This window comes from Solenopsis invicta, chromosome 5 (genome assembly GCF_016802725.1).
Source record: "Solenopsis invicta isolate M01_SB chromosome 5, UNIL_Sinv_3.0, whole genome shotgun sequence".
NCBI classification, from domain to species: domain Eukaryota; kingdom Metazoa; phylum Arthropoda; class Insecta; order Hymenoptera; family Formicidae; genus Solenopsis; species Solenopsis invicta.
In genome coordinates, this window is record NC_052668.1 from 25,535,608 (window position 1) to 25,553,386 (window position 17,779).

At 29.6% G+C, this 17,779-nt stretch overlaps 1 protein-coding gene across 1 annotated transcript; it reads right to left on the reverse strand.

Moving 5' to 3' along the window:
• Positions 1 to 3,445: 3,445 nt before the first annotated feature.
• Positions 3,446 to 8,518, reverse strand: LOC113003609 (cytochrome P450 6k1). Its single transcript, XM_039449053.1, is given in 7 exon segments — positions 3,446 to 3,933; positions 4,035 to 4,209; positions 4,297 to 4,574; positions 4,786 to 5,010; positions 5,450 to 5,909; positions 5,911 to 6,146; positions 8,387 to 8,518. Coding segments are annotated over 6 exon segments (1,479 nt in total). The 5' UTR covers positions 6,091 to 6,146; positions 8,387 to 8,518; the 3' UTR covers positions 3,446 to 3,772.
• Positions 8,519 to 17,779: the final 9,261 nt, after the last annotated feature.

Genomic DNA, 17,779 nt, shown 5'->3' on the forward strand with positions numbered 1-17,779 from the left:
CATCAGACTGAGGATGTAAGGGAGTCGTTCTCGTTTTCTTAATTCCAAGCAAACTCATTAATTCCGAGAACATCTTAAATTCAAAATTTCTTCCTTGATCAGTATGGATCTCCATAGGAACTCCATATCGAGAAATAACCTCCTTAACGAGAACCTCTGCTATTGTCCTGGTCCTAATGTTCCTAAGCGGAAAAGCCTCCACCCACTTGGAGAAACAATCAACGATAACAAGCAAATACTTATTTCCAAAGAAGGTAGAAGGAAGAGGCCCAAGTATGTCCATCTGTATTCTCTCAAATGGAGCTCCCACATTGTAGACTTGTAAAGGGGATTTCCCCTTTCCGGAAGGACCCTTCTTGGAAACACAAATTTTACAAGTTCTACACCAATCTTCTACATCTTGCTTGCAGGTCGCCCAGAAAAACCTCTTACGGATTTTCTCTAAAATTCTCCAAAAATTTTCTTCTGACTGTCATTTAAATTTTTTGAATCTTTAATGAAAAGTTCTTTCAAAATTTCAGGAATCTCTTTAAAACAACTTTCCACACGAGAACATCTTAAAATATTTGTTTCACCAGATAAAGATTGACCCTCAAAAACGAAATCAAACACATTTCCTAAATTCATTTTTTTAAGAAAATCCACTCCTAAGATGCAATCATCGCTAATGTCCGCAATTAACATTGGCATTTCTACAGACAAGTTTCCAAGCCGAACTTTTACAATTGTTTTGTATTTAATCAAAATTCTTTCCCCCGTAGGATATTTCAAATCATCATCAAAAATCTCAACTTTTCGCTTACCTAACTCAACAAAATTTCTATTCAAAATTGATACATCAGAGCCCGTATCTATTTTAAAGATACAATGTTTATTATCTGCTTCCCCGGAATAACAAAATTCATCAAGATCACACTTAATTCTATTTAATTTAAAAAAACGTTTAAATTCTCTCCCCGTAACTTTCGGGGCTCCCCGCTCTTTAGTCAAACTCGCTCCGTCAAGTTCAACTATTCCGAGTTTTCCGATTTCCCAGGACATTCAAAACGTAAATGCCCCTCCTTTCCGCAAAGCCAACATTCCGTTCGATTTTTACTCACAAAATTCTCTCTATATTTATTTCCTCTTACAAATTTATTTTCACCTTCATTTTTACCTCGTTTTTCCTCGTTTCCAAAACCACCCTCTTTTTTCCTAAAATCAAAATTATTTCCTTTTCTTTTAAAAAAATTAAAATTACTTCCCGCTTTTCGTTCAAAATTATTTTCTTGAATAGATTTTATTGTCTTAGCTCTTTCTATCGCCACTTTCAAAGATGTCATTCCTTCTAACTGAAGGGTTCTCCTCACATACCCATCTGATATTGAAGAAACAAATTGCGCACAAGCAATCTTGTCTCGAACAGAATGTGGGCATTCAGGATATGCAAGCTGAGATAACCTCTCTATATCCGTTCCAAAGGCAGCAAAATTTTCCCCAAATTTCTGCCTTCTATTCGTAAATTGACAGTAGTAACTCTGTAATGAATGAGTTTCTCCGAATCGTAATTCTAATTTCGATTTTAATTCTGCGAATTCCAAACTTTCTAAATCTTGTATATTTTCTAATACCGCGCGAGCTTTCCCTCTTAAACATGACACAAGCACGGCAGTTTTCATTTCCTGATCCCATCGATTTGCCCGAGCGATAAGGTTAAATTGCGACAAGAATTCGCGCAATGAGGTACTTCCATCGTACGTATCCGGTTTTAATTTAAACGAAGTTCGTGAAGTTACCCGCTCTCCCGCGATCGCGTCAATTTCACTCTCAAGAGGCATATCATTTTGCACACTCGCATTTCCGATTAAATTCGCGGCATTATCATTAGAAAGACTTAGCTGGTTTTCCCGAAGATGCCGAAACTTCTCCTCTCGCTGTCGCAAGAGCGTTGCAAAATCTTCCTGTTGCCGTAATTGCAACGCGCGCTCCTCACGCATTTGCCTCAACTCCTTCAAAGTCGTCCGGAGAAGCGTCTCCGCGTTCGATGTTTCACTACTAAAATTCTCCAATGTCCGTTCAACGACATCCTCTGTCGTTCGTTCGACGGCATCGCCCGAAGACTGCATGCATGGGCGTTCGTCATCTCGTAGAGATTGCTCCGCAAACGTTGTAGAACGCGTGCACATCCCCTTTCGTGGGCTCCGTGATATAAAAGCCATTGCTCGTCGTTCAAATCGGACGAGCCCCCAAATTGTTACGTCCGACGGTGGCACAAGACACTCTCGCGCACTCACGCACAATAAATAATTGAGCAGACTCTTTGAAAGGAACTGAGACGTTTATTAGAACACGTCCGTCACCGAAACGAGGCTCCAGACGACAGCAACATAACAACAACCGTCGTCAACGAGCGACCGTCAACTCATTACTATCGATTACATAAACTATACGGTGACACATTACAAATATCGCACGACCGTAACAATATTCTGGTTTATCAAACGATAAAATAATGTTTATTGAACATGCAGGCCAAGTTTGAAGGTAATTGGTTTAATGATTACAAAAATATCGTGCATACCATTCGTAAAAATGCCGTTTCGAAAAAACAGGGTTTAAAGTTTTAAGTTTAGTTTATATAAGTATATCAAATACTTATATGACTTTTCTGTTACTCAACTATTCCAGAGCCATATAGTAGTTCTTTTTCTTCGTAAAAATGATTTTAAGCCATTTGTTTGTTTTACGCTTTGTCCGAGTTTCTTTTGTAGTCTTGAAGCTTCGTCGAGCTGATCTTTCAAGCCGGTATTGATCTCGCTCTTTGAAATATATTTTGGCTTTTTCTTTTATAACTCTTCCTATTGTTGTCATAGTTTTAAAGACAGCATAAAAACTTTCATGAAAATTTCTTGTTGCTAAATAAGCCGCGATTTCAATTATTTTTGATTCACAATGAAGGTGTTTAGTCGCAAATCGCAGATAGAGTAAAAATACTTGTAATTATTTTGAGTTTTACTACTCAAACATCTTTCTAACAATTCTCAAAATATTTATGAAAATTATATCATGAAAAATACAATTAATTTGCCATTTATTCTTTTAAATTCTTATTATTTTTATACTTTTTTTAAATAGTTATTCACCAGTGATTGGTACAGTGACCCTACGATGGATATTTTATAATTTCATATAATGCATACTTACCTGAGAATAGAAATTGTACGCCTTTTATTCTTACTTATAAAAAACATGTATGTAACAATAGCTATTTTTAACAATTGCAAGATAATGTACCATTTATAGAAATAATATTCTGTTATACAATTGTAAATATGTAATTTTGTGCAACTTTTCAAGTTTTTTTAAATATTTTTTTAATTTGATATTTTTCATCAGCTTCATTTGATTGAATATGTTCTCCACGTATAAGAAAATGGTCTAAATGGGTTTAATTTTTATTGATGCATTAGATTACACTAAAATTTCTTTTCTCGCTTTCACCAAAAATACAAACATATACATATTTTACAATAACTTTAGAAAGTGTGTACTAGCTACATAAAAAAGGCCTAAAAAATAATTAAAAAATACTAATCAACAAATGACTCAATCTCCTAGCAATTAGTGATTTATTTCATAAAGAGAAATTTTACAGATTGATATATTTGATATTTTACTTATTTCTAAAGTTTTAAATAATAAATCTTTAAGCTTTTTCTTATTTGTAAACTATAACAATTTGGATACACTTGTTTCATTAAGTCCGAAGAGGATGGTAAAAAAAACGTTATTTTTAATTACGTTTCTTGAATTTCACATGTAGTTCCTTAGCCACTGTGTAATTAGCAGCATTGTCACTTGAAGTATGTTTTTCATCCGTTTCATAAGACACAATGTATTTTGAGAGAATCGTAATTAACGCTATTTTTACAATTAAAAGACCAAATCTCAGTCCTAAAATTCAGTACATATTATCATATAAATTTGCAATATATAGGTATAAAAAATAAGAAAGATGACAGCGTGTTTTCCGTGTTATATGTTTTATAACTTACCTATACACGATCGGGGTCCAACACCGAATGCCAAGAATTCATAAAACTGTTTGTTCTTTGTTCTTAACGGAATAAAGTTTTGCGGATTAGAAAAGTATTTGGGATCTTCATTCGTCGAATTTATAGAAAGATACACTGGAACATCTTTTTCGATTATTAATTTAGTGCCTGGTACCTGAAAGTGACATAAATGACATAAACACTCAAGGAAGTTGTGGAAAGACTATGCAGTAGAATGTGTCCAGTTACTTGTGTCACTTACTTTATAATTCCGTGTAGCTATTCTATCAATATGAGACACTGTAGGGTGCAGTCTCATTGATTCAGCTACGACGCTGTCCAAGAAAGATAGCTTATTAATCAGATCTATGGTTAATTCTTTTCCGGAGAGGTGTGTTTTTAACTCGTTGTATAAAGTGTCTTGGTGCTCCGGGTGATGCGCCAGATCATATAGGGCAAAAGCAATTGAAGTCGCGGTAGATTCTAATCCGGCGAGATACAAACTAGTTGGATGTGCCAGTAAATTGTCATCTTCAAACTCTACAACATTAATTAAATAATAAAATAATTAAAAAATTAAACAATAGTATTAATGCATAATAGGTTGTTATGATCTTTCTTAAAAAATCATGAATTTGATGCAACAAACATGTATCAAATTTCACAATATTAATAGCAGAGTATCTATAAATTACGTACAAATACTGCACAATAATATAATTTTTTTAATGTTATAGAATGTAGTCTTTACTGTAAATAGGATCCTGTTCTCCATTTTTGAGCGCCAACATAGCATCTATCATATCTCCTCTCTTAAACCCCAGTCTTTCTCTGTTGTTCATGGAATCCCAGAAAACCTCGCGAAAATAATTCGCGTGTTGTTTAGTAAACGGTGCAATTAAGAAATCCCATTTTGGAAAGAAGAAAAGAATACGGAATACAATGCTGCTCTTTAATCCTTCGAAGACCTTCAGACCTGCAAATGCGTAAAGTGTGTAATTATATATATGACAATTATACTTATATTTGATAAAAGTAACATTGTATATTTTCCTTTTTTATTTTCTATGATTATAAAGCAAACATTTTTATATTTTTGCTTGGTAAAAAAGTTTTCATAATATCATATTTTTCTAAATACTTATTAATAATTTAAATTTATAAAGCTTTTTAAAAAATACTTTAAACTTCAGATTTTATGAGTACTATTAAAGTATTCGAATTAAGTAGTATAAAAAGTCTGAGAAATTTTTTGAAAAACCATAAAATTCTAATAAAGTTATATATAAAATCGGTTTTGAAATTTATATAGAAATTCTGAAAAATGGTATGAAGAATACTGAGAGAAATATTCACTGGTGAAGCAAAAGCTGTTTCCAGGATTTACACCAGATAAAATCAACGTGTAATCTCACCGTTTTTTACAAAGGCAGTCTCCTCCTCATCGAATGAATTTATGCTGATGCCGAACATCAGCGAAGCTATGACACTGCTGGAATAACGAGCACCGAGATTCTTAGCTTTCCATTCTCTTCGTCCAGCCTCATCTGCCGTTGGCAATTTCTCGATGAAATTCAACATAGATTTTCCGCATTCTACCATCAGCGGCATCATATTTTTCAGTTTCTGTCCTGTCAAGGTTGGAGTCAGCTTGGCCCTGAGGTATTTCCATCTTGGCTGCTTTATGGATAGGAGGCTGGTCATGCCTGCCATGTCCCTCTCGAGGCCCGAACCAAATCGCCGATTCGGGAAGATATCAAAATCCTTGATCATAATCTGTTTAACTAAGCCGTGGTCTCGTAGAAGCAGCATGGGCTTATAGAAGATATAAAAACCAATATAGGCATCGTCCGGGTCGGCGCTGTTGTATATATCGCTTAATACTCTTAGCCGGCGACTTCTTCATGGTAAAGCAATCTTTGAAATTACCGAAGAGCAGATGGGTCGGTGGGCTTTTCACCCCGCGTCTACTCCAGTATGACAACCTGTACTTGGCGTTCGCGTAGAAGAGGCTGAGGATTATTATTAGTGCGGTCGTGGAATAAATTAAGTCCATCGTCGATAGGCGGATGGCGTAATATTTGTTGACTTATACGTTTCTTCCAATTGTTTCTAGCGTTCAGAAATAGTTTAGAGTTGTTTAATGTTGTTTTTTTGACGCGTATTTTATATATCTAAGAAGGCTATATCTTGTCTAACTTTTTATTAATATAAGTTTAGTTAATCCGTTTTTTTGTCAAGTTTTCTTCGAAAGTAATATTGTGCTAAAAATTAATATATTAAAATAATAAATATAGCATTATATGCCGATCGAAGCCGGTTTTTAGTGCTAAATAACTTTTTTTAAGTGAATTTATAAGCATTTACAATTTTCTCCCAAACTGCAAGCCGTAATTTTTCCGGATTTAAAACGTATAAAAATTAATAAAATTTCTTATTCAGGCTAGTTTAGTTTGTTCTTATTGCAGTATTTTATAAACCAGAAGATTATGAGATTTTATTAGAAATATTGAAAATTATATTCTTTTTTTGTTTTTTGTTTTTTGTTTTTTTGTTTTATATTATAATCTAAACTTATAAATTCAAATTTTATTTTAAAACTATCTTAAGTACTGTCTTAGAAAATGAGATACAAAACAAATAAAAACCATAAATTTTTCTTGAAAAATTGTATAAGGTATTGTACGTAATCTATATGAATCGATTTTCATAATTAAAGGAAACTTATAGTAACAAATATAATCTTATTTTTTTTATGTGAATAAATTGATAGAGAAACTATACTTTCATATAATAAATTTAAACAGTTATAATTTTTGATTGTTTTAAAGTACTGTCGGGATCTATCCTTTTCCAGAAAATGCGAGGTTGACTCTGCTAATGTATTACAAAAGAAATCCCTGATTAAATAAAACTGATAGAAAATGATTAAATATTAGTACTTTTGAAAAATTGTATCATTACTGTTCTGGTTTTCTGATGCATTTTTTTTTATCCAAAGAACATTTACTGTAATAAATATAATTCTATTGTAGGTATGCCTTATATTATCAAAATAACAAAGAATGTAATATATTGTATAATAATTTCTATTATATATAATTTTTAATTCTAAAATTTATAAATGTTGGAATAAAAAATTATGTACAAATTTATAACTATAATATTTTACGATACACACATTTTATAAATGCTAATCTTTTTATACCATAGTCATTTAATAATGTTAAATAATATTCTAGTAGACAGTCAAACTTTGATACCAACGTAAACTAATCTGAAAATCTTCATAATTTCTAGTGTTTTCTATGAGTGTAAGCATACACATATTCTATATTCTATTATATTACATTTTCTGCATTTGCATGTAGTTATCATATCATATACGAATCGACTTACAGAAATTCTATCGTGTTTTGTCGGAGCAATGGTTCACTGGTTTTCATAATGGTTCTCGAAATGATTATTTACTTATAACATATTCCATAAGGGTACTGCTAAGTACTTGGTATCTATGTAAATGAATCTCAACTTAACTTTGCAATAACTTATTGCTTCTTATATGAGTTTTATCAGGTTTGTTTTTTACTGCTGCACTAGATTACACTAGAATTTTTCTTTTCATTATAATTCAAAGATATATCTACTTTACTTTAACTGTAGAAAACCTAGCGTGTTTGATTCTGTCCATGGGGAAATTTTCCAAACTGAGAAGCTATCATTCTACATACTTACAGTTCATGATTAACGTAACTACCAATATGCTCTAGTCGTTACATTAATCAAACTGCGAGTGTGTAGAAAGATAGCGAATGTTTAGTTTAGCAACGAGACTAATGTATCACTAAAAAGTACAAATCAAATAAATGACGTTAATCTTCTTTCAACGGTTCAACGGTTTACTACACAAAAGGTGATTTAACAGAATTGATGTTTTACTAATTTCTAAAGTTTGTCTTTTTATATTTGGTTGCATCTAAAGATACGTTTAAAAAAGTACAGTTTTTAATGTGCCAAAAAAATAAATTCTTTGAAAAAATGCTAAAAAGCTTTTTATCGTAGTAAGACAATTATAGTATGCAAAAACAATTTGTATATAAAAAATATTTTGAAAAGCATGATATAAAAAAAGAAAAATTATTATTCGATTCAAATAGTATGATAATCAGAATTTTACGATACAATCGTAAAATTAAAGCGTATTGTGCAATTTCTTTGGACAAAAGTAACTCGGGCAAGTACAATCAACCAAATTTGTATGACTTTTTTGTAAATTGTTTTGTTTAAATCAGAACTGTTCAGGTTTTGTCCTTTTGAGCTTGAAATTAAAATATATATGTAGGTGTTCATACCTGTTGCCGTTCCTTACTTCACTGTTGTTTGTCATAGCGTGCGGTTATGAGATATTATTTATAAGCTATTTACAATATATTTAACTTTACAAAATATTATTGATGTATTCTGTATTTGTATCAAAACGGAATACATAATTAATATTATTATCTTTGTCAGTAGAATTCTGCTTCATAAATATATTTTATTCGTGAATATGCATGTTACTTTACAGGTGATATAAAAAATTTTCTAAAGACACCACAGCAATATTTTAAAAATATGTTTAAAATTTATACTTTGTATGTTTTAAATATTAAAAACGTCCAAGTTAAATCCTGGATATCTTAAAAATGTTTTAAAAACATCCAATATTGCTTTTTTGGATTTTTTGTAAAACGTCTATTTTAGGACAAAGTGGTCTAAAACTGGATTAAATTAATACATTTAACAAATTTAAGTAGACCAAGTAACTCACGTAATATTACGGTGTAACACAAATTTTAGATCACAATCGAGACAAAGTAACTTTATAGATTTTTGTCCCTAAAAACAATTCAATCGTAAATAAAGATTTTCTATCACATTATATTTATGAGTTATTTATTTTAGGTCAAAAGTGCCATTTTTGGCAGCTTTAAATCCAATTTACCGTTTTAAAGTACTGTCGGGATCTATCCTTATCGTGAAAATACGAGGTTTACTCTGCTAATGACTTATAAAAAAAATCCCTTATTAAAAAGGGCTGATAGAAAACGGTTAAATATTAGTACTTTTGAAAAATTGTATCATTACTGTTCTGGTTTTTCTGATGCATTTTTTTTATCCAAAAAACATTTATCGTAATGAATATAATTCTATTGGATGTATGCCTTATATTATCAAAACAACAAAGAATGTATTATATTGTATAATAATTTCCATCATTTATAATTTTTAATGCTAAAATTTATAAATGTTGGAATAAAAAATTATGTACAAATTTATAACTATAATATTTTACGATACACACATTTTATAAATGCTAATCTTTTTATACCATAGTCATTTAATAATGTTAAATAATATTCTAGCAGACAGTCAAACTTTGATACCAACGTAAATTAATCTAAAAATCTTCATAATTTCTAGTGTTTTCTATGAGTGTAAGCATACACATATTCTATTTTCTATTATATTACGTTTTTTGCATTTGCATGTAGTTATCATATCATATACAAATCGACTTACAGAAATTCTATCGTGTTTTGTTGGAGCAATGGTTCACTGGTTTTCAAAATGGTTCTCGAAATGATTATTTACTTATAACATATTCTATGAGGGTACTACTAAGCACGTGGTATCTGTGTAAATAAATTTCAACTCAACTTTGACATAACTTATTGCTTCCATATGCGTTTTATCATACACATTTTCTATATCTTATCAAAGATAAGAAATGATCTATAAAAATTTGATAAAAATTCTATATGGTTTTATCTGAACTTATCATAGATATCGAACGTAAGAATCTGCCCTACAGCAATCGAGCTCAAATTGGTACTATTAGTTGGCATCTCTGAAATGTAAAAATTCTTCAAAAATTATTCTTGAAAATGCATTTTTAGGGAGTTATGAAAGGGGAAAGTAAAATTTAAAAAGTAGTTTTTTGCAAAAACGGCTGAACCAATTTTAAATGAAAACATATATGTTGTAAACATTATTTAAGTAAATATAAGGAAAGTATATAATTATTCTTAAATTCATAGAAGTAAGAATTATAAATGTCAAAAGTTATTATAACATGCGATTCTTATTGTTTTGTTAAAGTAGTTTTATTGCGCAAGTTTCAGTCAAAAATGTATTTCTCCATATATGTAACAATTCAACGAACACAAGCATAGCACTAAACAATTTGATTATAAAGTGTAATCAAATCGTATAGAGCTACGCTTGTTTTAGTTGAGAGTATGTAATTTATTATTGTAAAAGAGTGGGGAAAACATTTTAAGCATTTCAAAATTATGAAATAAAAAATGTCGTCAATGTCGTACGTGGTAAGGAACATTTCACGTGAACTGTTCGTCTAACGACGTAACACTGTTAATGACTTTACAGACCTTTACATTGTGAATATTACACATAAATATTACATTCATGTCAATTTTGTGGAGAACAATTTAGAAAAGGTTAATATATTTTGAAAATAAACGAACGAGCTTTAATCTAACATTCGGAAAGCAAAGAATTCTGAAAGACGTGCGAATGCATTCAGAACTCGCTCTCTATCTGTTTTGTATTACTAAAAATTCCAATTTTTTTAAAGCTTTATATTTAATATTTGCCCAGTTACTCTCCGTTTTCTTTACAATTCATGTTATATTTATTTATAGATCTCAAATTTTTAAGCAAATCTGTAATTACCGATTTTGCACTATAATTGAAAACACATTATCTCTACATGTCTATTTAAACAAGTTAAAGTTTAAAATCGGGTGATAAAACGTAAGAACGTCTAGAAGATGTTTAAAACTACTTTTAGAAATGTGTCTTAAAAACATATTTTAGATGTCTTAAGAACGTTTTATAACCGGATTTTAGAATTCGTGTTGTTTTAGTTGCATAGAAAACATAAGTACCTATGTTACAAGTATCAACTTTAAGTGGATGTTAAACCATCGAGAATTACCTGCACACATATAGTTTCTATTTTCTCTCAATTAGTTTTACACGTCACAAAAGCTTTTTACACAATTGAAATATACACGAAAATACATTGAGCAAGAATTAGGAAGACACAAATAATGGACAAATATATGATTGAAATTCGTGTACGATGGATATTTCATATAATGCCTAGTTGTCTGAATACAGAAATCGTACACTTTTCATTCGTATTTATAAAGATACGCGTGTAACAATATTTCTTTTAACAATTGTTAAAATTATAAGATATTGTACTGTTCAAAAAGATATATTTTGTAATATATTTGTAAATATATTGTGTAATTTTTTGAATATCTGTTTTTTGAATATCTTTCCTATCTGATATTTTTAAGCAACTTTATCTGATTCTATATTCTTTACATGTAAAAAATGGTATGAATGAGTTTGTTTTTTTACTGCTTCACTAGATTGCACTAAAATTTTTCTTTTTGCTTTCACCAAAGTTCAAAGATATATATCTAGTTTACTTTAACTATAAAAAATATACACCAGTTTAGCAACAAAGAAACAAGACTAATATGTTAAAACGTACAAATCAATAAATTGCGTTAATCTTCTTGCGTTCAACGGTTTACTTTACAAAGGGTGATTTGACAGATTTGATATCTTACTAATTTCTAAAGTTTGACTTTTTATGTTGGTTGCATTTGAAGATACATTTCAAAAAATACAGTTTTTAATGTGCCAAAAAAATAAATTCTTTGGAAAAATGCTAAAAAGTTTTTTGTCGTAGTAAGGCAATTATAGTATGCAAAAACAATGTATATATAAAAAAATATTTTGAAAAACATGATATAAAAACAGAAAAATTATTTTACAAATATGTTATTGGACCGATAGTGTAACAATACAATGATAGTAAGAAAGCCTTCTTCGGTCGTAGCTAGGTCTTAGTGTTTATATTTATTTATGTGATTTTATATACTTTTCCGAATTCAATCAGATTAATTCGGCGCACATTCTGGTTGAATTTGGAGAAGTATATAAAATCACATAAATAAATATAAGCACTAAGACCTAGTTACGACCGAAGAAAGCTTTCTTAGAAAAATTATTGTTTGATTCAAGTAGGATGATGATCAGAATTTCACAATGTAAACGTAAAATTAAAGCGTATTTTATAATTTTCTTAGACAAAAGTAACTCGGTCTAGTATAATCAAGCAAATTTGCATGATTTTTTGATAAATTGTTTTTTTAAACCAGAACTGTCCAGGTTTTGTACTTTTGAGTTTGAAATTGGAATGCGTAGTCGTACCTATTGCCGTTCCTTACTTCACTGTTGCTTGGCAGAAAGTGGATTATATTATGCGATGTTATTTAAAAGCTATTTACAATATATTTACTTTTAAAAAATATTATCCATGAGTTATATTTCTAAACAGAATGCATAATTAATGTTTGACTCTTATTTCCAACGTTTTATGTTCTAATTTTAACATTATTATCTTTGTCAGTAGATTTTAGCGTTAGAAATGTATTTTATTCATCAATACTTTACAGATGATATAGAAAACTATCAAAGACAACACAGTAATGTTTTAAAAACATGTTTAAAATTTTCATTTTGTACATGTTTTGGACATATTAAAAACATCCAACAGTTTGATCTTGGATATCTTAACAATGTTTTAAAAATATCAAATGTTGCTGTTTTGTACTTTTTTTAAAACGTCCATTTTAGGACGCAGTAAATTAAAACTGAATTAAATTAATACATTTAACAAATTTAAGTAGATTAAGTAACTAGTCTAATAATTCAATATTATGAATAAATGACGTAAGAGCCACACCACATGTTTGTGTGAAAATTAATTTAATTTAATTGACAATTAGACGTTTCCATCCTTTGATTTAGATTATCTTCAGTAAGCTTATTAATTCATTATATGCAATGATAATCAGGCTTGTGTAACGTAGGTACAAAAATGGACAGCCGAATATGCCTGTGTAAGGAACAATATTTATTCTGGCTCACCCTGTATACTCACCATCAGTTTCACTGCTCAGTTTTTTGCAACCGTTTGTTCGATCTACATCGTTATGATTTTGTACATCCGTTTCATGTAAGTTACTCTATCTCGGCTTAGTACTTTGTGTACGTTTTTTTATATTCCTTTAATTTATGCAATTGCCGTTATTTAAGGTTGGTACGTCGCGTCATTCTTAAGGAAAAATTTTTTGAACATAATTTTTTATTACGTTTATTCAAAAAATTTATGCAACGACGCGGACTATAATGTACACTGACTACAATTGTACCGCATCCATTTTGGTTGTCAATTTTTGTACCTGCGCTGCACAAGTCTGATTATCATCGCATATGGATTAATAAGCTTACTGAAGATAATGCTAACTAAAAGATCAGAACGTCTAATTGTTTAATAATTGTTTGTTAATGAAATTAAATTAATTCTTGCACGAACATCTTATGTTGGCTCTTACGACATTTATTCATTGAGGAGAAGGCAATATTGGCATCCATTTTTATTTTATTAAATAACTTTGTTTATAAATAATATTTTTTATTAAAACTTGAACGATTACATTTGTCAGAGTGTTGTTTGACAGATAGATTATAGACTCAATGTAATGAAAGATTTATTATTTAGAACGTGATTTATAAAAATCTAACGTACTGCATAATCGGCGGAAGAAAAAAAGTGGTTGTAATGTGGCTATCTGTAAAAATAATTAAAACAAGTTAGTTTAGTTTAAAAAGCACAGTACTTTGTAATAAAACTATATATTTTTAATTTTTTATTGTTTAGAATTTTCCTGCGTTCAAAAGCTCTAAAAATACCATTAAACATTTCATTAAAAATATCATTTTATTCCTGTTTAACATTAAACAACAAAATGATGTTTTTAATGTATTTAAACACCGCTCTTTAAAAAGATAGTCAATTTATCAAAGAAATATTTTGATATAAAAGTTTTGCTTAAAAAACATTATTAACAAAATTCTATGTTATTGTTTAAGTTTTGGTATAACTCGAAATATATACGGCTAAATGAAAAATTAAATAAATATTCAAGTGTATGTATCTTCGTGTGATAATACACTCAAGTTTAAAAATAATGAGGAATTGTATGTAATTAAAGGTTAAAAGTGTACTTTGAAAAATTTTAGAAGTGTTCAAAAGTAAAAATACCTTATAACAATTGTCAGTCATTATGTTTTGGCATATTAACATCACTAAAAGACGGCGGGCTATTAAACAAATAGCTCCATAGACAATTGTTAGAATACGTCACCTAATAACGGAAATAATAGAGGTAGTTAGTATTGTCGACAGTAACCATAATACCCTCTTCTCTTCTAATATTAATTTATTTTTTCTGAGTTTTTCCTATTTTATAGTTTAATAATATTACGGTGTGACACAAATTTTGGATTTCAAGACGAAATAATTTTTATAGATTTCTCGTCCCTAAAAACAATTCCGTAAATAAAATTGCTCTATTACATCATATTTTTGAGCTATGCACTTTAGCTCAAAAGTGCCTTTTTTCTCAACTTTATGTCCAATTTACTGAAATGTAATGTGATACAAGAATTTCATTTGCGGATTGTTTTCAATAATGAAAAATCTATAAGAATCATTTAGTTTGTAGTCTAATAAAATTCAAGTTATCACACAATGTACATTACAATGAGAAATGTTAATAGAATCGATGTCGATTTGACATTGATTCAACAACGAAATCATCAAACTAATATTATTTTGACATCGATTTGATAAGTCATTTCTCACTAAAATATATCTAGAACAATTACTCCTGAATTCTATAAACGAAGTAAATCTGGAAATTTGTAGTTTAAACAGAGATAATTATTTTGAAAGACTTTTTATTTTATTCCCTGAGGTAACAAAAATTTACTAATTTCGTATGATGTGCGTGTTCTTTCTACGGAAGCAAAACTAGTGCGGCCTAAAAAATAATTTTGCTTTTCAAGTTAACTAAGGCAACACGTTGCGTTAAAAAATTATTTATATTTGATGAACGTTTTAAAAATGTAAATATGTTTTGTACGTTAAATAATGAACGTTTTTAAAACATTTGTACTTACAATTAGACCATGGACTTTTGAACCAAACTAAAACAAAATCTGGACATCTATCGAATGCTGTGTGCGGACTGACAAATACATTTAATTATAATATTTAATTATTTAATTTAATTATTTAATTTAATTTAATTTAATTTATTGTATACCTCAAAGTATAACTGATTGTGAGTTAATCGCCATATGGCGGAAGTATTAACAATTGTACAAATACACAAGAGATGAAGTGCCAACAGCGGCCAGCACATAATCGTATTTGTTCTTGAGATACATTTGATATTTTAGTTATAAATTCAATACATTCGATAGATATCGATAAAGAAACCGATGTTTATTTATTACTCCGTTGTCATTTTGTTATCTTCTCTTATGCTGTATTACTTTTTTTTTATAGTTAAACGAAATACAATTTACAATTTCAAATACGTTTTGTTTATTTCGACACATAAATCATGAAAAATTATTAGCCAACAGTATCTTATAATATAGTCGCGCGCTATGACAAAACAGAAATGAAATAAGTTGTTACGTCCTGCGTAGCAACAATTTTTTTTCTTTCGAAAATGGATACATCGTTGTTCGACACCGGATGCGCACAAGTTTCAAACGTCAACAGACGTTAAAGTCAGGAAGTCGAAATGCACGGGCATGCACGTAACCCTTTCAGCTTCCAAAAGTCAGCGCCCACGCTACAATAAATCGCTCAAAAAATTATGATTCTCTGTAGATCGCTAACGGGTCGCCCACTCTCTTTACCGGAAAGCCAGTAAACAAAAAAAAAAAAATTACAGGGCCTTTTAAGTGGACGGCGTTTTTTAACGCGTGTCCTATTGGCGAAGCGTTAGAGACAAAGAGCGTCATTAAACCAAAATTCGTATTAGACTCCGCAATACACAACAATAAACAATAATTATAATACTTACATTTTATGTACTGTTTCCAAATCCTGCCATTTGAAATCCGCCATTTCGAATTTTGTAATTCTATCTTCAGATTCATAATCAACGACCTCGAAAATCTTATAGTAATCATTTTTAAGTCGATTTGTCAAGTTTTCGCATTTTAATCGAAGATATTGTAAGATCATTCGTGACTTTTTTGGATTTTCGACGCCATATTTTAGCCGCTATATTGCATTTGACAAATCGCCACGTTTTATTCGAATCTATACAAGTATACGAATATTTTGAGAACTCAAACGTTTTTTCCGTTGCGTTAATTTTTGGAAGGAGAGGTAGCCCGTTTGACGCGAAACGTCCCATATTATATAGGTATGTATTATTGATAATATTAAACCATTTTGTGTGTTTGTGGCTTACTAAAACTGTTTATATTTCATTCTTTTTTAACATTTTAATTCTGAATTGTAACACAAGAAAAACTAGTGCTATTGTGAACTGTGATAACTTAGGTACACTTTTGAGTAGCAGCGGACTAGTTTTAACTAATTAGAAAACATATTTTAGAAGTACGCTTCTTGAATTTGACATACAAACTATTAGCCGCATATGTAACTAAGTGAATATCATCATCATCACTTGAAGTATGTTTTTCATCCGTTTCATGAGACACAGTGTAATTTAAAAGAATCGTAATTAATGCCATTTTTATAATTAACAGACTCAATTTCTGTCCTGAAATTGCCATATAAATTTACAATAATATATACATAAAAGAAAGAAAGATGACAGCCTGTTTTCAGTGTTATGTATATCGTAGGCAAATACATAGTATAAGACATAGTTTTAGGAATATAGTATATGACTAGGTAAATGCTCTCTGCCTGGTCAAATTGCTTAGAATTAAAAACACACAATGCCAGCTTTAGAAACATAAAAATTATATGAATTTTTAGTCAGATACTATTTTCCTAAAGTAACTATTTAGTAACGACATATGCACGACAAATTCTGTATAAGGAATAACTTACAGAAATCTATACATATATATATATATATATCATATATATATATATATATATATATATATATATATCAATTCAATGCATTAATTTTGATTTAAATACCGTATGATAGATAGTATGAGATTGAAATCGATAGAATGTCTACTGTGTTAACCATATATCTATATAAGAAAAGATCCGATTAAAACCGATTAAAAATACTACGATTTCTATTGTTACTCTTTTGTGGTGACTGATAGACCTGGTAGAGAACGATACATTCACATAGAAGATTTTAATCGTTTCTTATCCTATATTTTTAGAATAAAGTTCCGAAAAGGTGAATCCTCCAAATTGGCTACAAATTGGTATACTACTGTATTCTGGTGCACTAATTACGAATATGATAATAAAAATCACCGACAAGGTCATTTTTAAGGTAAAAAATTATTAAAAACTTGAAAAATATCAGTTTTTAAATATTATTTTGATAAATATTAATTTAATCAAAAAATATTTTAAATAAAAGTTATAGCTCTTGAAATGATACATTATTTATGTATTATACATTTTTTGCATAGAACTAATAGTTTAAAAAAAAACAAGATAATATAAAAAATACTTGCTTCAAGTGGAACTTTAATACTTTAATTAAAAAACAGCTTAATAAAATTTTCATAATTATTATTGTTTTACTATATTATTTTGCTACCTATATCTTATACTCATACCT